At 37.3% G+C, this 25310-nt stretch overlaps 1 protein-coding gene across 6 annotated transcripts in view; it reads left to right on the top strand.

Moving 5' to 3' along the window:
* Positions 1–25310, top strand: part of Scaper (S-phase cyclin A associated protein in the ER) — a 343723-nt gene that overhangs the window by 249941 nt on the left and 68472 nt on the right. For all 6 annotated transcript variants that reach the window (XM_040729759.1, XM_040729754.1, XM_040729758.1 and 3 more), the window contains 2 exons: positions 1744–1859; positions 22397–22520. In XM_040729759.1, coding sequence (XP_040585693.1) covers positions 1744–1859; positions 22397–22520 — 240 coding nt within the window. The remainder of the gene's footprint in view (positions 1–1743; positions 1860–22396; positions 22521–25310) is intronic.

The raw sequence follows: 25310 nt of genomic DNA, 5'->3' as shown, positions 1-25310 counted from the left end.
GACCTTGGGCACCCACCCAACAATGAGAGATGCACTCTCACCCTGGACTCCCAGGGGAGGGTCTAGGCCCTGCCCTGGATGAAATGACAGACTGTAGACACCCCCATGGAGGGCCTTACCCTCCCTGGGGAAATGAGGGGATATTGGAGCGGTTGGTGGGAGGGCGTGGGAGGAGGGGAGGGAAATGGAGAGGGACCTGGAATTGATATGTGAAGTAACCTTGTTTCTAATTTAAATAAGCAATTGTCAGATTTAATTGAATACTGTCTACTTAAGATTTCATCTTTTCACCCAGTTATAAAATCAAGCCATAAATAGCCAACAAACATAAGATACTGGCTTCCTAGTTACCAATAAAAGATAAATACAAACTTCACAAAATGTCAGGACATAACTGTTGAGAGAGAGGACTGAAGTTAAAGAGACTGATAGAACCAAACTTATGAAAGAATGTGAACTAACTGAAATGAGCAGTATACCGTGGTATGTACAGAGATTGATTAAAACATTTTAGGACACTGTTGTAATTTTAAAAAGTGGCTCGAGAGAGAAAGATGCCATGCAACCGAGCTTGGATGGAGGGTTTTTGTATTGGGAGAAAGTGAATGGGAAAAGGAGGGAAGAGGAGAGGGGAGACAGACCTCTGGGGACAGGAGCAGCAGAAGAGAAGAGAGAGAGAGAAGGGGAGAAGGAGAAGTGGGGAAGTGAGCAGGGCCTTTTAAAAAGGGAACAGAGTGAATATGCACAGGAGGTGCTCTTCATGGCTGCAGTTGAGGGCATATCCTGTCAGAACCCCAAGGGCAGGCCAGTACAAGTGCCTGAATACTAACAGTTTGCCTATAGCTAGTAAGACTGATCCTGTGCACAGTTGTGACTTAGAAGTTCCACTCCTAAGCATATGCCCAATTCATCTTGTCCAAATGGAACCACATAAAAATAAAATGCTTCTGTACAATATAGCACATGAATGGGGTGAGTTTGGGCCAGAACACATTGCTATCCTTTTGTTTTTTACATACATGGTACTTAAAGCTAAAATAGTATAACAGAGAATTGCTCTTTCCTTCCCCATGCCAGAAGAATGCAAAGAACTTAGCAAAGTTTATTCACAGAAAAGTTATATATATATATATAATTCACAAATTATATAGAAATCATCATAGACTGAGTTCTGAAATGCTTGCTTAATATACTCTGTAAAGTAGCTAAAGAGAAGAGAAACTGCATACAGCAAAGTATTAGATTGTCTGGTATTGCTGGTGAATATTCCAGTGGAGAAAACCTTCGTAGAAGTCAACTGCTCTTGTTAGATAGAAGTTATGATTACAGAACATGCTTCCTTTTGTTGATAAATGTGCTTTGTCGTTTCCCTGCTACTGTATCCTTCAAGTCCCTTACTTCTTTCTGCCTGTCTCATGCTGTGACTTACCCCAGAGAAACCAGTCCTGGCATCCCAAAATATGGTTGGTCACCTATTCTCATGCAATCTTTGCTTTCACTTCAGGATACTAACTGTAACAAAAGTCATTTATAATGGAGTGATTAGTATGTGTCCCATTCATTAAACTTTAAACTTTGTAACTCAGGGTGACTATGTCTTATATTTACTACTGTTTGACCTCATTTCCCTGCACTGAGAAATCATTCAAAAAATATATCTCAACTACACAACAAAATAATTCATTTGCTTAGAATTTTATGCCTAGGATATTGGGCTAACTTCTTTTTTTGTTTCTTGTCTAGAATATAGCAGATCAGATTGCATTTCAAGTTGCTGGTGGATTAACAGCCCTTGAACACATCCTTCAAGTAGTGGCCCCAGCCTCAAACATGAACACAGTTTCACGAATTCCTCCCAAGTAAGTAAACTCTGTCTTTTATGTTTCATTTGTAAGTAATTTCTGACCTATGGTTCCCATATAGGGGAACCACAGGAAAATTATATGTGTACTTAGGGTTGAATAGCAAAAGCATACGTATCACATTAAGGAGAAAAACAGGGGTACTTGACTTCATTTACAGAATCCAAATTGAGCCTAGAAAGCCTTATAAGGAGATCTTTTTAGTGTGTGTGATCCACTCTATTCTTAAACCAAGATGAACTGATGAAGTCTTGGAATAGTGGTGAAAGAAAGCAAACCTCCTGTGTTGTGTGTGAAAGAGATAAGGTCCAGAGTCTGGGTTTGAGCCTGGAAATACACAGAAATCCCCAATATCAGGAAAAGCATTCTAAGGCCAAGACTACCAGTCACTGATGGTAGATAGTCCTTTGTCATAAAGACACTATGTAGCATTTGGATCTAATCTCTACCCTCCTTTTTGGTCAAGTCATACTTCAGTCTCTGTCCATTTGAGGTGTAATATTGGAAAATATTGAAGTGTTTTTTACAGTTGTAACGTATACAATTTCTGGGAAGTTTATGGAGATTCTTATTTGGAGTTTAAATGAGTTTTTGATAAAATTTTATCTACATCTTTGAGAAAATGTTACTCCTAGCTAGTAAAATAAACATAAAGTTCCATTTATCCTTTGGATGCAAAGAGGGATAAAAAATCACAAGAGTTTTATCTTTTTTCCTGACATACATTTTGGTAAGATTAAAAACAAAAACAAATAACCACTCACCACATTGGCTTCAGAGTCCCACAAATATAGGATCTGTTTACCCCATAAATGCCTTATTCACATTGCTGCTATTTCCCTGTTTGGGTAGAATGTGTGTAAAGAACTCTTTGTAAATTGTGTAAAGTGTTTTCTAAGTGCTAGGTGAAAGCATCTTAAATAGTGGTCTTACTGATTTAAATTATAGTCTTATGAGATGCTTGCAGGTAATACAAACTTCTTGACTCAATTAACATGAGTTCCTTTGCTCTAGTGACAAAATAGAAGTGAATGGAGGAAGGTATAGCCTTTAAGTCATAGGTTTTTTTTTTGGTTTGTGTTTTGTTTTGTGTGTGTGTGTGTGTGTGTTTTTTTTTCTGTGAGATAGAAAGTGCCACATCAGACAGTTGCAGCAGGCATAAAGGTTTCTATGACCTTCAGGCCTTTCTCATCAAAATGGACTTTACTTACATGGTATTGCTGGGTATGAGAGATAAATACTTCTGTGTTGATTGGCAAGAAAGGGAGGAGAAAAGAAGGGCTGAGACATGTAAAAAGTACTTAAGATTGAAATGTGAAATGACATTTGACTCTGTGGTTCAGTGCTTTGATATTTGTTAATAATTCATGTTGCCTGTCTTGAATTTATCTTGAGATTTTTAAAATTTGTTTTTTGTTTTTATTAGTTTTCTGGTAAGTTTCAAGGCACATGACCCTGAGGTCTTGAACAAGCAACCTAGATTAAATGCCATTTCTCAGAAGCTGTTTTTGCCACAGGCAAAGACCATATTCTTATGCTTATCTGTGTTTCTCCTTAACAGAGCAGGAGAGTTTCTACAGTTCCTAAAAAGACTTATGTGAGAAGTAGTGTGTTCCTATTGGAAAGGAGTACTGGGACCCTGAGAGTCTAGTCCAGTGCCCTCAGCTGTTAGAAGCACTTGCCACAGTGCCAAGAGGCGAACTTGTTTCATTGCCATAGATGTGAGTTTTCAGCTTCATGTTACCCACAGATGGAAGTCAGCATCAGGAACCATGGACATCTAATAGTGACTCTGGATTTGCTTGTCTGAGCACAAACTCAAGATGATAACTCTGCCATCTTCTCAGATGCTTCTTGGGGCTAGAGTGTTAAAGCTGAGTGTGCTGTGCTGCTGCTTCATAGATAGGTGAGAGGGCTTCTTCAGGCACTGCAGAGTCAGAAGAGGCTGCTGGAAATATGTCGGTGTGGAAACTTAAAAGTACTTTCTCATTTTCTTCCCAGCTACTCCTCTGCACAAACTACTGTTATGGCCCTGAACTGTCCATAGTACCTCCCAATCTCCCTTTCCATCCCTGATCAATTTTTACTACTCATCTCCATGAACCTGCTGCCATCTTAGCTCATTCTGTCTCTGTTTTCTGCTTCCTGTGATAGTGCATGGCCCTTACTGAGAGAGCAGGCAGTTTAGGCTACCCTGCATTATTTAATTTTCCTCAGTGGTAAGCAGCAGACTTAAACCATTGTCTAAAAATAGTCACCATTTTGAATTCTGGAATCCTGTGACTGACCGACTAGAAGCCTGATAGATCCCTGGTCAGAAGCCCTGAGATCTGTGTTCATAGATGAGCCTCTCCCTGCTTTTTTTTTCTTGCCACCCTGGACATCTCAGTTATTTCACAGTGATTCCATAACCTTGCTTTGGCCATAGTTATTGCTAAGTATCTTCCTAAGAATACTGTTTCCTTCCATAATTCCCTCATTTTTAAGTATTTATTTGATATTTTTGTCTAGATGAATGTATATTTGTGTGTGTGAGTGTGTGCATACACACGTGTGAGCTATGTGCAAGTATCCACAAAGACAGGAAGAAATGGACCACCTGGAGCTGAGGTAACAGTTGATTGTGAGCTGCTCACTATGGGCACTGGAAATTAAACTTCTTTTCTCTGTTAGAGCAGGAAACTCCCTCAACTTCTGAAAAAAATTCAGCTCAATTCTCTCCCTCCTAAAGATTTCCTAAGGTGAAATTCAGAATATAGAACTATGAATTTCATAATTTAGTTTTGCTTGGAAGTAGAATAATACTACATCATGTAAATGTACCATATTTTCAGTACCAATTTGTGGTAGTTTAAATGTAATTGGCCCCCATAAGCTCATAGGGTGTGGCTGGTACTATTAGGAGGTGAGGCTTTGTTGGAGTAGGAATGGCCGTGTTAGAGAAACTATGTCACTGTGGAGGTGGGCTTTGAGGTCTCATTTATGCTCAAGCTATGCCCAGTGTCTCAGTTCACTTCCTGTTGCCTGTGGTATAAAATGTAGAGCTCTCAGCTCCTTCTACAGCACCATGTCTGCTTGCACTTCACCATATCCCGCCATAATGATAATGGACCAAACTTTTGAAACTATAAACCACCCAATTAAATGTTTTCCCCTATAAGAATTGCTGTAGTCATGAGGTCTCTTCACAGAAATAGAAACCATGACTTATCAATTGATGGATATCTAGACTGTTTCCATTTCCTAGTTCTTGTTAATAAAGCAGCAATGGATGTGGAAGAAGTGTCCCTGTGGTAAGATATAGAGTTCTTGGGGTATATACTCAGGAGCTGTGCAGCTTCATCATGTGCTAGATCTATTTTCAGCTTTGTGAGGAACTTCCACACTGATTTCCAGAACTGTCATACCAGTTTGCTTTCCCACCAGCAGCATTTATGTAGTCTCCTTTCTCCCATATCTTACGAGCATATATTGTCAATTGTTCATTTGATCAAGGCCATTCTGAGTGGGGTAAGATGAAATCTCAAAGTAGTTTGAATTTATATTTTCCAGATGGCTAAAGATTGGATATTTTTAAACACATGCCCACTGGTGCAATAGTGGCACAAATGTTATAAGGGTAACCAACCACTTTCTGATTGCTGAACCCTGAGATGGAAACCAACCTGGCACTGTTAAGGGGTCTAAGAATGTACACTAGATAGGTCATAGTCCCTAAGGGAGAACCTAAAACTGTTCCCGCTAAATGGACATAGTATTAAAGTGACTCTTAATGATTTATTGCTGTGGTAGTTTGAATGGGAATGGCTCCCATAGGCTCAAATATTTTAATACTTGGTCCCTACTTTGTAGAACTGTTTAGAAAGAATTAGGAGGTATGCCTCAATTGAAGAGGTATATCACTACAGGATGGAGTGTAAAAAACCTGTAAAATTCCCTAAGAAAGTTAGTTCTTTCTCTGTTTTTGCCTATTATGAATCATATATAAGCTCTTAGCTACTAATCCAACGCCATGCTTACCTGCCTGCCTACTGCCATGTTCCCAACCATTATGGTCATGGACTCTAACCCTCTGGAACCATGAACTCCAAATTAAATGCTTTCTTTTATAAGTTTCCTTGGTCATGTATTTTTGTCACAGCAATAGAAAAGTAACTAAAACAGAAGTAGACTGTTGATAACAGGTCTGACCATGGTGTTCTTTGGAGGAATATCAAAGACTTGGGGACTACTGTCTATGAAAGCAGCTAAACACTGTAAGTGGAGCTTACAGGGCCATTCCAGTAGGAACTTGGAAGACAGTGGAGATCAATGTGGACTATGAAGGCCCAGCTCAAGAGGGTTCAGAGGGGAACAATATTAGCAGCTGGGCTAGAGACCATCCTAGTGATATTTTGGCAAAGAGTGTAGATGATTTTTAACCTTATTTTAAGAATAATCTGCCTAAGACTAAATTGAAGTGTTTGGGACTAACTTCATCGGTAAAGATTTCAAAACAACCTAATATTGTCTCTGAAGTGTAGTTATTAGTAATCATTCTTATGTAAGTTTATAATGAAAAAGAGGAAGTGAGGCAAAAATAAATTCAGAAGGTACAATTTGAGGAGAAAAAGAGCTCCAGGGAGTTTTTAATGTTGGATGCAAGGTTTGTGTTATAAGAGATGAGAAATGAAATAAAGGGAGTGGTGCCTTCAGGGTGAGACCCCACCCAGCTTATCCTGCAATTTGCAAAAAGAAAGGCTAAGGAATTATCTGTTCCTACAAAGCTACAATGAAAAGCTTAGGTAAATGCAGTTCAAGCTGGTGGCCAGTCTCCAGCCCCAGCAGGCTGCAGGATCTGACAGCTTTGTCCTTATGATTGTGGTTTTAGAGTCATGAAGAATACAAGAATAAAGGGCTTGTGGAATCTTCTTCTGAGGTTAAGAAAAGCTATTGGGGCCAGGGATGTTATAGGGAAGTTCTTGCATAAACACCCGAGAGGCCATTGCATGAAGCTGGAAAGTGAAACCTGGATTGTCTTGGAGATCCCAAGATATTCAAGATGCCAGAGCTATGGGATACCACCAAGGAAAGCTTCAAATATGGAGTAGAACCAGCCTGAGAGAGAGAAGTATGTTACAATTATGTAAGCTGGAAAGGCAGAGCCATCTAAGTCTTTTGACATCAGACATAGAACTACAGGATTTGTAGTTTGCTTAGCTGGGTTCAGTCTTGCTTTGTTCCACATTTCCTCACTATACCCCTATTCCTCCCTTTGTATGTTGGAAGTATGTGATTGTTTTTTAATTTTTACAAAGGGATACAATTCAGAGATTGCTTTGATTAACAGAAGAGGCTTCAGATTTTGTGATTTTAAACACTCTTAAGGCTGAAAGACTGTGAGGGAGTTTTGTAGTTGAACTAAGTACATTTTGCCTTATGCTAATGGCTACAAGTCTATGGATCCAGAAAGTGGAATATGACGGTTTGAATGAGAATGGTCCCCATGGGGTCATATATTTAAATACTTTTTCCCCAGTTTGTAGGACTGTTTGTGAAGGATGAGGAGGTAGGGTGACCTCAAGGTTTCAAAAACCCACAGGATTCCCAGTTAGTGCTCTCTCTGCCACTGCTTGTGGATCAGGTGTAAGTTCTCAGCTACTGCTTCAACACCACATCTGCGCCTGCTCTTGTCATGATGGTCATGGTCTTTCATTGTCTGGAACCATTAGCCCAAAATTCAATGCTTTCTTTATAAGTTGATTTAGAGATGGTTCCCTTGGGCATCAGAACAGTGTTGTAGGGATTCTCATCTCATAATCAATTTAGTGTACACACAGACACAGAAATGAGATTGAGATGGACCTTTATCCTTGAAGCTTATAGACATGAAAAATAAGATGAAATGAACTCTCTGAACATCTCTAGTATTAGCCCTCCATATTTTCAAAACAGCTACCCTGGTAATACACTAAGACTTTATAAAAGAAATACTTAGCTGCAAATCCAGTACCTGTAAACAGTTTTCTGAAGGGGCTGATCTTTTGTGTTTAACTTTCTGTCTCTTAACTTATGGCTATTGTCTTTGGAATACCGATAAACCTTTTAGTCTTCATCATATAGTGTAATCCAGACTTGCCAGGTTTCTTCCCTGCTATCCTTTCACCTTTCTTTTTCATTTTTTATTCTATTTGTTTATTGGAGGGGGGTTGCATATGCCACAACCTACATGTGGAGGTCACAGGAGTCAGCCCTCTCCTTTCCCTGTGTGGACCCCGGGGAATGGAACTGCGGCCATCAGTCTTAGCATGCACTTGTACTCACTGAATCATCTCTCAGGCTTCACCTTTACTCTTGCCTTTCCTTAGCGCCTCAGCTCTCTTGCTTTATTACGTGTTCGGTTTTCAGGGTGTATTTTACACCATATTATGCTTTCTTCAATGGCCATAGCTAATTAAACTGTTCAGTAAGAACATCTGACTTGAGAGCAACCAATCTAAAAGCCAGCCAGCAATAGAGGATTTGTAATCCAGCACAAAATGCTAAACTGAGCCAGTCCCTCTCAGGAATTTACAGTTGAGAAATTGTAAAGCTTGACATTATATTCTCTTGGGTACTTGAATATGAAAGAAAATAAATGGTAACTTCTGGAATGGCCGTTACAGTGCTCTGTATGCTTCATTTTAGAGGCACTACAGGAAGTCTGTTTAGGATACACACATCACAAGAGGGGAGAGATCAGAGCTCATTCATGAAAGAGGAGTGTGCTGGAAATGAAAGTATATTATCCATCCCACAGAGCTGGAACTGCCCTGTCCTCTTGAGGCTAGTTGTTCATTTTCTTCTGGATTCACCTGAGAGTTTTCGTTAGCACTACTCTTTTCACTTGCAGAACCTTGAGTTTCTTTGCCTCCCATCCAAAAGAACCTGATACTTTCTAAATATAAGTACCAAACATTCTTTTAACTCTAGATTGGATTGAAAATGTTGGGTTGTACCATAGAGCCTTCCTTACAAAGCCAGAGTTGTTTTTTCAAAATGTCTCATTTAAAAGAAGACTGGATGGATGTCTGTTGTTGAAAGCAGGAATAAAGAGAGAAAATCAGTCTAGGGAATATTTGAGCATTCAGTGAGCACTAATGAATGATTCTCCAACAAGCTGGGACTGGCCGAACTTCTATTTTTCTACTTACAAATCCCAGTCCCAACTTGGAAAATCTATGTAGAAATGACCTACATTAGCTTGCTGTCTCTAAACTGTAAGATAAACACATTCAAAAATGTCATGCCTTCAGGAAAATGACTTGCCTTTAGAATCAAAGGTAAGAAAATATATGATAATGCATTTCTTTTTTTTTGTTTGTTTGTTTTTTGTTTTTACGAGACAGGGTTTCTCTCTATTGTTTTGGAGGCTGTCGGTCCAGCACGGCCTCGAACTCACAGAGATCCGCCTGCCTCTGCCTCCCAAGTGCTGGGATTAAAGGCATGCACCACCACCGCCCGGCGATAATACAGTTCTTTAAACAGGTGAGTTCTGTACTTGCCATCTTCTTTATTCTTTAAGGACTCCTCATCCTTTTAGATTAGGACTTAGTTTAGATCTCAAGAGCATTAATTTGTATTCATAAACAACTGAAAAATAAACATCCCTCCCAAGACTTTACTGTCTAAAACTTGATCACAGTGGACCATATCATATCTGGCCATCTTAACCAGTTACTTATCTGACACTAGAAGCTAATTGCCTAATTTGAAGGTGAGATTAAGATGTTTAAGGTCAGAGGTTCAAAGAGCAGTTACATACATATGCCTCTCTTCCTTTCTTCACGCTCCCAATCTCAAATCCAAGTAGCATAATTTGGCTCAAAACATTAATCCTGCAGCTACAGTGTGAAGTTCTTTTTGTAAATTAATAATGTATTTATTATTAGAATTAGCAGTAATTTTAACAACTAGAAAATAGGTACCATATTTTATTAAAGACAGTGTTTATTGAAAACAGTAAAATTTTTATAGCATTTAACAAAAGGAATAAATAATTGACTTGTACCATTTTAAGGAGGCTTTTTTATTTGTATTAATTACAATTCGGCTCATCTTAGGGAAACCATAGTATCCATCTACACTAAAACACAGTGTGCTCAAGCTTTAGACACAGGCTTTCAGGGCACTACTCCATCTCTTACTCTTCTCTCACACCTGAAAAGTGAGGCACACTTCATACAAGGAGGGGTAGTTGCTCATCTGTTCACCAAACCGCTGCTAGAAAGGGAATTTATGTGTGATAAGAGAAAGTTACTACGGAGTCCTGGGTGCATGTGTTGTGAAAAAAGCAGCAGTGGTAAGACTTTGGTGTAACCCTATCTGCAATCAAGGCATTCACTTTCCCTGTAGGACTGTCACATAATAAATTAATTTAATAAATGCAGGATCTGTTGTACTTTTACCAAAGTATCATTTAATATAGATAAAGAAACTAAAGTTTAAGAAAAAGTTTCCTCCCCATCGTCACATTAGCTGAACTGTGACTGCCATATTATCTTCACTCTTTGCCTTATTGCCTGCCTACTATCACCAAAAAATAGCTTTTATCAACCTGTATTTTGAGATCTGTATGATTTCTGTCATCAAAGAAACACCTTTCACCACTTTAGAGAATATGAGACTAATCATATCATACATCAAAAGAAGAGATGACAATGTCATTTAAAGTGCTAGCTTATGAGGACCTTTAAATGTTTCATAAACTAGAATTTACAGGGTGGTTGTGCTATATATACTGCTATATTATGTATGTATAATATGGTGTTGTAAACATTTGCTGCTTTAATCAAATGAATGCATTCCATTGGTATAATTTAAAAAACTGTGCTAAGCTGTGTGATTGCAGAGGGTTTGGTGTTACTATGTTTTTATAGTTTGTGTGTGGGAAGACCATTATTTGGTTGATTGGTTTTGGTTTATGCTTTTTATAGTTGGGTTTCAGTATTGGGTATAAGAGATGGTCTGTGGCCATCTTTTTTTTTTCCACCTAGCACACTAAGAATTAGATTCATTGGTACATCATTTGGTACAGTGAACCAAAATCACTTGTAACTATTTTTATGTAGAAGACATGGTGTCCAGGGGAAATGTAACAATTACATTCAGAAAAAGAAATGCAAGATTTCTGTGTATTGACTACCTTTTTAAGATAGATTTATCAAATGATTTCCTTCTCTTAAGTTCAGATGTAGCTTTTCAAATAGTTGGGACGGTGTTGCATTCCACTGTGTCCACTATGTCATGGACCTTCAGTAATGTTAGCAAAATACTATTCACCAGTTTGGAAGAAATTTAGGGATATAACTCACTGTTAAATAATTGCATATTTATGGATAGGAATAATTTATATATACATATATATATGAAATCACATTTTATTTTAAAAAGTAACTTTCTCCAGTAGACAAGTAAAATGAAATGTTTTAGAAGCTAATTAGCCATAACAATTGATAAATACATTTCTTCATTTGGTGTACTAAGGTATTTTGTTTATGTCTCAAAGGCTTTTTTGCAAAGATGGTTACAGTTAGCAGCTGTTAAACCACTAATAAGATTAAAATAAAGAAATTAGTTGTGTCAACTTTAATCTGCTGTTTAGCACTGCAAACCACCTGGGGTCTTCTCCAGAGCCATCTTATTTAATTGCAAACTTTAAATTACATATTGGGATTCTATCTAAAATTATGTCTAAAGACTTTATAATAATAGCTGCCTTATATCACATTAATATTAGCAATAAAATAATGCTTTAGCACTAGAATTTAAAAATAATGTAGTAACTTGGTACTTACCCTACATTTTTAATGCATTACATACTTTCTAAGTTAGAGGTTTTTGGGGAAATAGAGATGGGCTAATTAAGTCAATGATTTAAATATATATGATTTTCAATCTAAAATTAAAATGTTTCTATGGAATACTAAAATTGTCAATCCTTTTTTGCCTAATTTATCAATTTAAACATTTTGAAATATCACAACAAGTTGAAATTTCATATTCCTTGCTATGAGTAATCATAGTTAGGACAATTTATTTTAAAGTCAATTTTAATTACATTGACATTTTATTGTGTATTTAGTGCAATATTAATGTTGATGCAGTGAAAGTTGACTAGTTAACAGATAGTATTAGCATCATGGAAAGACCCCTCTTGAATGGATGGGTATTTGGGGTTTTAGTCATTTGCTTTTCCCCCTCACTCTTAACTCTCCTAGCATCTGAAACTTAGGGTGGTGGGAAAGGGAGTGGAGGTTTATACTAACTAAAACAGTGTGTGTCCAGTGAGATGACTCTGCCTAACAGCCTGAGTTTGATCCCTGAAACCTACATGGTAAAAAGACAGAAAAGACTCCCACATGTAAAATTAATATGATTTAGCTGGACAGTGGCGGCGCATGCCTTTAATCCCATCAATCCGGAAACAGGGACAGATGATCTCTGAGTTTGAGGCCAGCCTGATCTACAGAGTGAGCGAGTCCCAGGAAAGGTTCCAAAGCTGCAGAGTAACCCTGTCTCAACACCACCCCTCAATTAATATAATTGTAAAAAACAACTTAAAGAACAAAGCGTGGCAATTGGTGGGAATTTTAACTTTTTATCCACAACTAAAACTCTGAGCCAACGGTCAAAATTTTCAATTTCAGTAAAAAGCTACCATATATGTCACAAATCTAAATCCTGTATTGTCAAAATTGAATAATTTCTTCTTGTTTAAATTTTAGCAGTATTATTTTTTTAAGTCAGCATAGAAAATAATGAGATTTGTAGATGCATTTGCATATGTGCATATTTTTTATTCTTTTTAATCTCTTAACCATTGCCTTCCCCCTTCCCCCCAAAAGTCTCCCTTTTTGCTTTCATGTCATAATACTCTGTCTTTCTCCATCTTCTCCTTTAAGATCTCTCCCTCTGTTAGCACAATTCCTTCTCTGCTTTTGAGACCTAGACACTTACACATGCACACATGGGGACACACAAACATCTAGAAACATGCAGATAGAAATGCAAGTCTAGAGTCTGCCTCTGAGAGAAAACATGAAGTATTTGCCTTTCTGAGTCTGTCTTGGTTACCTTTAACATAATAATATCCTCTTGTATCCATTTTCCTACAGATGTTATGATTTCATTTTTCTTTATAGGTACATAAAATTCAATTGTATACATGTGCCATATTTTCCTGTTCTATTCATCATTGATGAACCAGTTAGTTCCATTTCTTAGCTTTTTTTGTGACTAATGCTGTGGTAACATGCATATATAGCTGTAGTTTTGACTTAGTCCTTCAGATATATGCCCAAGAATGATATAGGAGAGTCATATAGTGGTTTGTTCTTAATTTTGTGAAAAACTTCCATGCTAATTTCCATGGTGGCTGTACCACTTTGCATTCCTGCCAACAGCGAAGAGGGTATGTCTCTCTCTGTCTTCAATAGCATCTGTTGCCATTTATTTCCTGCTGATGGCTGTCCTGACTAGAATGAGGTAGAATCTCAAAGTAGTTAACTTCAAAATAGTTTTAATTTCCTTGATGGCTAAAGATGTTGAATACTTTTTCAAATATTTATTGATTTTTTTTATTTCTTTTGAGAACTGCATGTTCAGTTCACTAGTCCACTTATTGAATTAATGATTAGATATTTATTTTTGTTGCCCTTTGTGTATTCTAGATGAGAATCCTTTATATGAGAAAAATCCCCAGTCTGTATGCTGTCTCTTCACTTTGGTGATACAGAAATTTTTTAATTTCATGAGGTCCATTTATCAATTTGTGGGATTATTTGAAGTGATGATGGAATCATTTTTAGAAGTGTGTGTGTGTGTGTGTGTGTGTGTGTGTGTGTGTGTGTGTGTGTGTGCGTGCGTGCAGGTACATATGTACACAGGTGTGCACAGGCCAGACATCAACCTCTATTGCCATTCCTCAGGTTTTGTCCACCTTGTTTTTGAGACAGGTTCTGTCACTGACTTGGAGCTTTCTGATTAATATAGACTGCCTGGAATCTACCTGTCTCTGCCTCCCTAGCTTTGGCATTACAAGTGGACCCTGCCATGGCCATTCTTTTTAGGTAGGTGGGTCTAGGGATTGAATTTAGATCCTCACATTTATTTGTACAGCAAACATTTATTGGTGAGCCCTCTGCCTACCCCCATTTTTGCCTATATCTTGAGGTGTTTTCCTCTAGCAGTTTCAGCATCTCAGGATTTGAAGTAAGATCTTTGACTCATTTTCAATTGATTTCTTGTTCTGGTGATAAATGTAGATCTAATTTCATTTTTCTCTATGTGTATATATATCCAGTTCTCCATCATTATATTTTGGATAGGGCTTTTCCCAGTATACAGTTTTTATACCTTTGTTAAATATTAGGTGTCTGTAACTCCCTTTGAATTTGTTTTGGGCCACTCTATAATGGGTGTTGTTTTGTTCCTCTGAAAATCTGTTTTTGTGTCAATACCATGCTGTCTTTGTCACTATGGCTCTGAAATATAGTTTGAAGCCAAATATTGTGATACCTCTAGTATTATTTATTCTTTATCCTTTGGCTATCAAGGATATTTTGTGTTTTTACACTAATTTTAGGATTTTTTTTTTAGATCTTTAAAAATGTCATTGGAGTTTTGACGAGTTCACATTGACTCAGTAGATTACTTTTGGTGTTTTCACAATATTAATTCTAGTCAAATCACATGAGAATCTTTCTGTCATCTGGTGTCTTCAATTTATTTTTCTCTAGGTGTCTTGAAGTTTTCATTGTAAAGATCTTTCACCTCCTTGCTTAGGTGTGTTCCTAGGTATAGTAGTGTTTTTTGAAGCGGCTGTGTGTGAGTTATTTCAGTTAATTTCATCCTCAATGATTTCATGATTATCTTACAGAAAAGCTACTCATTTTTGCATGTTAATTTTATGTCTTGTAACTTTACTTAAAGAGTTTATCATATCTGAAAATTTTCTCAGAAATCTGTAAGGCCTTTTAAGTGCAGAATCCTATTATTCTCTGCAAATAGGGATAGTTTGACTTCTTCCTTTCCTGTTTGTATCTCTTTTATATATTTCTCTCGTCTTATTGCTCCAGCTAAGATTTGATTATTATTTTGACTGAAAATTGAGAGTGGGCCTCCTTGTTTCATTCAGTTTTTCTCCTTTTTTAATTATTTTTTTAGAATTATTTTTTTTAATTTTAAATAGCTTTTTTTACATGTCAATCCCAGTTCCCTCTCCCTCCCCTCCTCCCACACCCCCCACTCCCCCCCCCCAGCCTCCCACCCTATTGCCAATTCCTTCTACATAGGGAATATCTAGAGTCTGTCATTTCACTCAGGGTAGGGTCCAGGCACTCCCCTAAGAGTCCAGGCTGAGATAGCATCCCTCTTTGTGCTATGGACACACGATGTCTATTTGTATTCCAGGGATAAACACTGATCCACTGCTCAGGGCCCCATAGGTTGCCCAGGCCTCCTCACTGACACTGACATTCGGGGGGTCCGGATCAGTCCCATGCTGGCCTCCCCGCTGCCTTGCCAGTTTTTCTCCTTTTAATATGACTACTACAGGTTTGTCATATGCCTTTATTATGTTGAAACATGTTCTATTTGATCCTAATTTTTTCAGGGTTTTTATTATGAAGGCACACTGAACTATGTCAGATGCCGTGTCTGAATTTGTAGAAATGATTGTTTGATTTTTGTTGTTAAATTTGTTTGTGTATATATATTCATTCCTATATGTTAAACCAGTCTTTTATCCCTGGAATGAAACCAACTTGGTCATGTTGTATGATGTTCTTAGGGTGTACTTCAGTCTAATTTTCAGGAGGGTTGTTGAGATTTTTAAATTTTAATTAAAATATAATTGCATTATTTTTCCCTCTTCTTTTTCCTCTCTAATACAATCCTATGATTTTGCTTAGTGTTGCTTGTGTGTATAGGATTTCAGAGCTTATCATTTGGTATTGGATAACCAATTAAGGGGCTCATCACTGGGAAAGACTTATTCTTCCACTCTCAGTAGTCATTAGTTGCCTGTAGCTCTTTGTTTAGGGATAGGACCCCATAAGATTTTACTTTTTCATTTAGCATATCTTGGTATTGTCCTTGTTCAGGTCTTGTTTGGGCAGTCATGTTTTTGAAGTATCATGGATGAATCTTCCTTGTCACTTCTAGGAGATACACTCTCACAACAGATTCTCTGGTCCCCTGGCTCTTAAAACCTTTCTGCCCCTCCTCTGTGATGTTTCCTGATGTAGGAGTTATGTTGTAGATCCATCAACTGGGGCTGGGCATCCCAAGATCAATTTATCTTTGCATTTTGACCAGGTAAGGTTTTCTGTAATTCTCTTCATATGTTGTAAAGAGAAGGTTTTCTTGATGAAGGAACTGTACTTATTCCCACAGATATGTGGAGAAATATTGAAAGGGGTTAGAAATTATGCTGTTCTAGTAAAGTAACAGTAATAGGTTCTTTTCTAGGTACACGACCTCATTAACTATTAATAGTTGGCTAGGAATACAGACCAGGCATGATTTACCTTCTGTTGAGTGGGTCTTAATTCCAATTAGACAGCTGTTGGTTACAGCCAAGGTATGAGTTCCACTACTGCACCTTTAGGAATATATTGCCATGCTGGTCATTGTTGCAGTTAATAAGTATCACACCCTTTTGACAGTTTGCATAGCACCCTTCTGGTACCATAAAAAACTAGACCTCGGGCACGAAGATTTCAGGTCAGATCTGGATGGGAGGAATTTGCTGAGTCCAGTGTCTGAAGTGTGTGGTGACTTCAACAATAAGAACTTATCATCCCTGACCAAACTACCCAAAAGGAGGTTTCTCGCGCCTTGAACTTGGAGTTTCTGTTAGTCTGTGACTCTTGTGAGAAGCATTTAATTTAAGATATAGAAATATAGTGAGACCTACACATATATGTATGAGAATGTTGACAAGTACCATCATCAGAGAAAGTAATCTGTAGTTTCTTTTTCTTGTAAGGTCCTGATCCAGTTTTAATATCAGGGTAGTTCTGGCCTCATATAATGACTTTGGTAGTGTTCCATCCCTTTATATTTTGTAAACAGTTTGAGGTGTTAGAGCTTCCTTGACCGTTTAATAGAATTAAGTAATGGATCCATCTGGCCCTTGGCTTTTCTTTGCAGAGATTTTTAATTACTGCTTCAATCTTGTTGCTTGTTATTAGTCTGTTTAAATTGTTTATGTCTTCTGAATTTAGTTTTAGTAGGTTAAGTGAGTTTAGAAGTTTGTTCATTTATTCTGTTTTCCAGATTTTTAAAATGTAAGCTTTCAAAGTATTACCAAATGATTTCTGGATTTCACTGGAGTCTGTTGTAACAACTTGCTTTTCAGTTATTATTTCATTAAGTTGGGTTTGGCATGCTCTCTGTCTCGGTCTCTGTCTCTGTTTCTCTTACTTTTTTCTCTCTTTCTGTCTCTCTCTTTCATCAATCTTACTAATTTTTTAAGAAAAACTTCATTCCATTGACACAATATATTCTTTTATCTCTTTAATTCATCAGGGTTTGTTTTGACTTATTTTTCTAGGGCTTTCAGGTACATTATTTCATTATTACTTTGAGATCTCACTAATGTTTTATAATGGGAGTATTTACAGCTATAAAGTATCTGCTTAGGACTGCCTTAGCAGTAGCTAGGGGTTGTGTAGGTAATGCTATTATTTTAATTTGCTTGTAGGAATTTTTGTTTCAGACAGGGTTTCACTATATAGCCTAGAATTTGCTGTATATGCCAGGCTAGCCCAGAATTCACAGAGGCCTGCCTGCCTCTACTTGTGCTGGCCTTAAAGGTATGTGTCATCATCCCCATCAGGTTCTATGAATTTTTTAACTTCCTTCTTGATTTCTTCAGTGATTTGCTGCTAATTCATAAGTGTACTGTCTCCTACATGTACTGTCTCCCTGTCTTTGGTGGTTTCTACAGTTTCTCTTGCTATTGATTTCTAGTTCTACTCCATGGTGGTTTTGATAAGCTAAAAATTCGTTTTTGTTTTGTTGTTTGTTTGTTCTGGTATTTGTTAAGGGTTGTTTTATGGTCTCCCATGTGATCAGTTGTAGAGACGGTCCCACCTGATTTTTAGGGGAAAAAATGTGTATTCTCTATCATCTGTTTAACAGTATATTCTATAGATACCTGTTACACCCAGTTAATCTATAGTATATTTTAGCCCTGAGATTTCTTTGTTGATTTCAGTCTATTAGACCTCTGAATATGAGAGTAGGGTATTGAAGTATCTCACTGCTATTGTGTCAGGACCTACATTTAAGTGACTTTTAATGTACTAGGTGTGTACTTTAGTTGTATCCTATAATCATCTTTTTTCCATGAAACTTCTGCACCTCTCACTAAAAGGCTTGGTTTCATGATGACTTTTTCCATCCTCTGTTTTTCAGAGGAAACATGTTCAGTAAGAAAATCTTCTGACAAAAGAAAATCATTCCTAAGTATATTTGGAGCAAGAAAGTCTATATCTTAGACCCCCATCAGCATTACAGCGCACCCTTGACAAAATATGCAGTGAGATTTTAGCATCTTCTGAGAAGATACTTTGAAAAGTTTGGGCTTTCTGTTTGATGTCAAAAAGTGCTTCAAGTCGTTCACGTTTAAAATTACAGAGAGGGCTGCTGGACAGACCACCCAAGCTGGTTCAGAGCCTGCTCTAAACCAGGTGCTCTTCAAATAAAGATTGTCTTTCAAGTGAGTTCACTGCGCACACAAGTTTTTCCTCTCCCTTTCCTCCTCCTTAGAACAGAATTTCTTGAACAAGTTCTGTGAACCGAAGGCTGTTGAGAGGCACATTCTTCTTTACCAGAGAGGTTTTCTTTGTTGAGCGCAGAGGATATTAAAGAAGGTACACTCCATACCTGGAGTTGTTTGCTTTTCCTATGTGTGCATTTCCTTATGTCTCATAATAGTTGACCGAAAATTCAAGACAAGCTGTAAAAATTTGATTGATTAAAACACAGAAATACTATAAAATTAAAACTATAAAAATATAGATCCCAGCAAAGGCAGTGGGGGTACAGTCCTAGGGCTGTGTAGTTCAACACAGCATTCTCACAGGATTTTTAATAGTTTTATGTATTAAGTAACCCTACCATTAACTTACACAATATTATACAATCAATCTAATATTAGCATAAACACAAAGAAACCAGAGAATCTATTCTCCATGTGTGTCATTTCAAATACATGAAGGGCAGGTTATTCACTTACCTAAATGGTGATAACTTGTCTCCTGTTTTATATGTCACACCAAAATAAATTTTAAATGAACTGATATAGTGAATTATGAAAACCATAAAATTATTGCTTAGTGATAACTTTAAAAAGATACACATGAATAATTTCCTAATTTCATAATTTTAAAGGACTTTTAAATCATAAAAGAAAGCAAAAAACAAGGAAATCAGCCTAGATGAATGGTCAAAGAAAATGTGGTACATACACACTACTCATTTCATTAGACAATCAAGAAAAATGAAATATTAAAAATTGCCCCAAAATGGATGGATCTGGATATTGTTATATTAAGTTAGGTCCAGACTCAGAACAACAAATACTGCATATTTTTCTTTTATTTGTGGATCCTAGCTTTATATATGAATATATGTATGTAAGTGTATAGAAATCCTGAAGTTAGAATGGGAACTCTGACTGTGAATACAGCTTTTATGGGATGTGTATTGGATTATAAAAGAAAAACAGGACACTGACTGCAGATAGAATGAGTAGAAGCAAGGTGACAGAGGAACAGAATCAGCAGAACAATTATGTGTGGAAACACCATAATGAAACACATTACTTTGTATGCTTATTTTAAAAAGGAAAAAAATTTTAAGTAACATTTTTATTTTGCTGCCAAATTTATGATGATGTAGCCAGTACTGGCCAGAACATGAGAGGAGGGGTACCTTTCTCAAAGTAAAAATTGGTTTACATTTTTTTCCTGAAAGTCAGTTAGAATTTAGCAGTATGTTTGAAAACATTAGAAATGTTCATTTCCTTTTACCCATCTCATCATAACCAGCAATTATGAAAGAAGCAAGCAGGTATTTGCTCCCCAGACTTCATTGTGTCTGCATGCAGTCAGGTGATTGAGGCCTTAAGCCAGACTCTAACTCTGGAGTTAATGAAGTAAAGCAGGGGTATCCACTCTAGTCTTTAAGAGTTAGAGGCTACTGTTTGTAAAGCCCAAAGTCATATTCAGGGTGAGGCATATCATGTCTGGTCGTGTTTTGGATTTGTTTTGCTTGTTTAGGCCAGTTCAGTAGTGTTTGATTTGGGTAGCAGGACTAGAAGCATTTCCCAGATTCTGGTGTGTATCTAACAGCCTGTCCATTTTTCTGTGTAAATCAGCTGGAGTTTTTCTCTAGCAGTCTGCAACAAAGACTTCTTACTCACAAAAAGCATGATTTATGCATTGAAAATTGGACACAATAGTAAGAGATTGGCTGAACTAAAATTTTATGTTCGTAGAACAAGACACTGTTAAGTATTTTTTAAATGATGCAGGATTTTTTCAGTTTGTCCTTTATCAGAAAGGAATTCACAGAGGGCATGACTCAGAAAAGCATGGGGAGACTTCTGAACCTGACTCCAAAAGCAGTGGTGCCACGCAGATGCCCTAGGGCTCTGGTCCGTCTGAGGCCACACGCTTTAAGAAGAGCTCAGCTGTTACGCTGTGATTGCCCTTAGGTACTCAGAAATAACAGGTTACATTTTAGCTGTATCTTAGTGCAGCCGTTTCCCCAGCGTTCCAAGGGAATGGTCTGAGGAAGCCTTCTGGTTCTTTGAGAAGGGAGAGCCCTCCATCTTCCACTTCAGCTTCAGCCAGAATAATTGTTTTCTGTTTTGTGGTTTGTGCTTCTGAGTAAGATTCTGCTTCTCTTTTTAAAAATTCAAAGCTAGTATTACAGGAGATGCTAACTATTACCAAGAAATGCTTACAACAGGAAAGAAAGAATGGCTTTACAGACAGTAAATTTTCTCTTAACAGTTCTTTAAAATCATTTATTTATACATCGACTTCCCAAATATATAATTATTTTATAATCATAGACACAGATTTTTACCTTATGGAAAAAACAATTGCAGTCTTAATCTTGTTATCAAATAATTGTAATAACATTACATAATGAGGTCTACTGATTATTGGTGCCCTAAATAGTATCTCATTTAATTCTGATGACAGTCACAAGAAGCTTAAATATTTTTAAGCATGTGAAATAGATGATGGAATGCTAAATTAGAAAATCTTGAGTGATAAACCGGGACTGTGCCCTAGAAGTAACTGGTTCTGCAGCTCTGCTCTTCACTAGTTCACTCTACTGTAACTGACTTCCAGAAGCCCATCAGTTCTGTGGTCAGGACCACCTGTATCAAGCACTATTATAACAGGGGCTCTCCTCACTTTATTTTTCCTGCTAAAGCTTCAGCTCTGGGCACTTACCTGGTTTATCTGTGTAGCATTAATGTATTGTATGTTAAAGGGAACTTCGTATTGACATTCAACAAATGTCCTAGAACAGTGGTTCTCAACCTGTGGGTCATGAACCCTTTGGAGTCAAATGACTTTCACAGGGGTCACATACCAGATATCCTGCATATCAGATATTTACATCATGATTCATAACAGTAACAAAATTACAGTTACGAAGCAACAACAAGAACAATTTTATGTTCAGGCTTCACCATAATATGAAGAACTATATTAAAGGGTCTCGGCATTAGAAATGTTGAGAACTACTGTCCTAGAAGGTTAGTTGTGAAGGACAAAGCAGAAAATTCAGTCAGACAAGTCAGAATAAATAAACATTGATCACACAGGCAGTTTTAGGCCCAGACTTCAAAACACTGAGAAGAGTCCTTTGCTTTAAGTTTCATTGAACAATTAATATGATTTTTCTTAAGATCCCCTGGAGAAAAATCTCTGTTTTTTCTTTGGACTATTTGGGCCCATGACCAGTTTGGACCTTCTAGGAAAAAAGTCCTCATCTGCCCAGGGCCAGATCTATGTTCATGCCCCATCATAGTATGGGACTCTCTTCCCAGAAACCTATAGGTCTAACCTCATGGGGAATAGCTCAGCTTCTCTACACTGTTTTTTCAGCTGCCTTGTCCTGGACCAGCTGATCTGGCAATGGGCAATTTGGCAGTCTTTTTTTTTTTCTGAGTGTTATTTAAAAGATGCCTGATCTTCAATGAAGAAATTATCAGAAAGACTGGAAAATTCTCCGCATTGTCCACCCTGTAACTAATAGACATTAGTAAGAGCTGTTGTTTACTAGTGAGCACTGCGCTTGAATAAAAATAACTGTCTTTTATGTCTAACTGATGGGCCTGTACCTAATGGTTTGGGGCTGGTCTTGTACAGCAGCTTCCATCTCATTCCTGTTCCTTACGTACCATAGACTTTATGTATTTTAAATTGTTGGGAGAAGAGTTGCTTAGGTTTTACAAATGGTGTTTTCCTTCCTATTAGGTCTCTCTGCAATGCAATCAATGTTTACAACCTCACCTGCAATAACTGTTCAGAAAACTGCACTGATGTTCTGTTTAGTAACAAGATTACTTTCTTAATGGATCTCCTGATACACCAATTGACGGTATGTAATATTAGTGCCTTGAGTAAGAAGTTGTTAAGGTTTGAAAAATAGTCCTGTGACTAAAACTAAGAATTGAGCCTATTTACTGTCCAGATTGAGGGGGGGAGAGAGACTGTGAATGTGGTTAAGAACATACAATAGGGACTGATAGTGAAATCTCTTGAGTTATTTGAACATTTTGTGTCAAAGTCTCCTAAATTCTAATTTTTAATGAGTAATAAGTATGCAACACTTATGAAGAACACCATTTTGCATGTTGAACCTGGCTCTAGAATCAGCTGGACCCAATGCCAAACCTCCACAGCCACAGGAATGCGCGTTATCAAAAGAGAGTCTCAGTTTCTCACTAGCATAAGTCAAAAAGGGCCAATTAAAGGAGGCTTTTTTTTTATGGCCACTTACACATAAAAGAAAATTTAGGAAATGCCTTTGTCAGAAAGGGCAAACCTACTTATGATGTGAGCAAGCAGCAGTTGTCACCTTAAATTTTACCTCCATTCACAGATGTTAAACAAGGTAAGCTCAGTATAATATCCAAAGGTTTAGGTCTGTCAATACAGTCTTCAGAGCCCTGGGACCAGAAGTTTCCTGGTAAGGTTTCTGAACACCTGAGGTATTGGCACTGCAATTTTACAACACCAGAGATTTCCCAGAGACAGCTTGCTTTTACTCTCCATGGTTCTAATTGCTCTCCTTAAGTACCATGCCTCTGCTCCTTTTTTCCCTTTCTTCCTATGTAGTCTGTGACCTTAATTTATGCATAAGAGCATCTTCTTCATGAAATTTCAAATCTGTTTTTCCAATCCCAGATTTAAGAATGCTTCTTATGTGCTCCCAGACATCACATCTCATAGACCTGATGATACTCAATTGTAATTATTTACTTATCTGTTTTCCCACTAGTCCTAAAATCCATGAAGACAAGTAGCTTATTATTGTATGCAACATCCTAACAGAGGATAGCAGATTTGGTATAACACTGAATGAATGAATGAATGAATGTATGAGTAAATAAAATTTTCCCTACTGATTACTGATCAAAAGCTAAAACCCATAAGGTGACTATAAAGTCTCACATATAGACATACCGGCAAGAATTAGAGAGAGCAAGTGGGAAATTAGCAAAGATGCAGACTAACATTGTCACAGACAATAACACCAGCTATTTACAGTGATGGTAATGTGTACAAATTAAAGCCTAAATTGTATTCAGTTTTATTTACAAAACAAGTTACTAAAATATGGGTAAGACATTTTAGTAAAAATGAAGTCTTCAAGAACAGACAAAAAGACATAATTTATATTGCTTCATTTAATTTCCAGAATAGTCTTAAAAGATCACTGTTACCTGTTCCACAAATAAAGAAACTTGAGTCCCTGAGAATCTGACTTTAAGGGTACATAGATCAAAATCACAGAGTCAAGGGTCAAGTCTAGGTATAAAATGCAAATTCAGGGACCATCTATGCAATATAACTGACTGACAGTTTTCAACAGTGTCAGTATCATGAAAGGCAGGATAAAATAAGACCTGTCACTGTAAGGGAAGGCTCTGAACAGAAAGCAATAGGTGGGGAAACTGAGAGATTTAAATACATTTTGTAAAAGTTCATTTTATTGATTCGGTCCGAACATCTTCTTTGAATAATTGTGCTGTGGTTTTGTTGACAGCCAGGGACACTGGATTAACTGGGTCTACTATTTTTTATGATGGATTTGTTGGTCTAAATTTATTTCAAATTAAGAATGATGAAAAATACTAAATCTCACCAGGCGCTGGTAGCACATGCCTTTCTTTAATCCCAGCACTCAGGAGGCAGAGGCAGGCGGATCTCTATGAGTTCAAGGCCACCCTGGTCTATAGAGCAAGTTCCAGGACAGTCTCCAGAGCAGTACAGAGAAACCCTGTCTCGAAAAAAAAAAGAAAAAATACTAAATCACAATGTTTTCCTTCAGTTGTACACAATAATTGTTGGAAGAATTTATTCTGTCAATAGTGGAAGAGAAAACATTGCTTTAGATAGAGCAGGGAACTGAATAGAATGACTTTAAAATGTGAAAGAAGAAACAAAATATCTTAAGAGTAAAAAAATCTATCTTGATTCTTTGTGCTTTTTAAGGGGAAAAATATTAATGGGAATGATATGAGACAATGAACAAGACTATGATCCCAGCCTTCTAGGAAATCCCTGCATAGGGAGTAAGATAAGTGATGTCTTAGCTTGGGTACCTATGAGAAGAATACTAAAGGTGTGTAGCTTTTACACACTGGGTAATTTTTTACTCACAGTTCTAAAAGCTAGAAGTCTATGGTCAAGGAACCAACATAGGCTCTTATGCAGATCCTCTTCTGTGTTGCAGAGGCTTCACATGGCAAAAGAAAACAGGCTAGCTCTTTAGCTACCTCCTAGGAGGGCACTGATCCCACTCCTGTGGACTCTACCTGCATAAACTAGTTACCTCGCAAACAATTCACCTGTATGTATCAACTTTGCAAATTAAAATTCATTTATATTGGGGATATCACAAACGTTGATTTATCATAGAGATGTTGAAATGACATCCTTCTCAGAGAGCTGTGTAATTGTGGAGGAAGACATTCAATAATTCTACCTGGTCCAGCCCAACAACACTGAGCTTGGCTCTTAGCCCCTCATAATAGCTATCATTGATCCAATGCCATCTATCAACCAGCATCTTGTTATGTAGCTTATTTCCCTCTTGTTTGAAAGCCCTAGTTTCTTTGAATATTCCCTTGATGGGATTCCTCAAAAACACTTTTAATTTTGC

Source organism: Mesocricetus auratus, unplaced genomic scaffold, assembly GCF_017639785.1.
Source record: "Mesocricetus auratus isolate SY011 unplaced genomic scaffold, BCM_Maur_2.0 Super-Scaffold_100022, whole genome shotgun sequence".
Lineage (NCBI taxonomy): Eukaryota > Metazoa > Chordata > Mammalia > Rodentia > Cricetidae > Mesocricetus > Mesocricetus auratus.
This window is presented reverse-complemented; position numbering and strand designations above follow the sequence as displayed.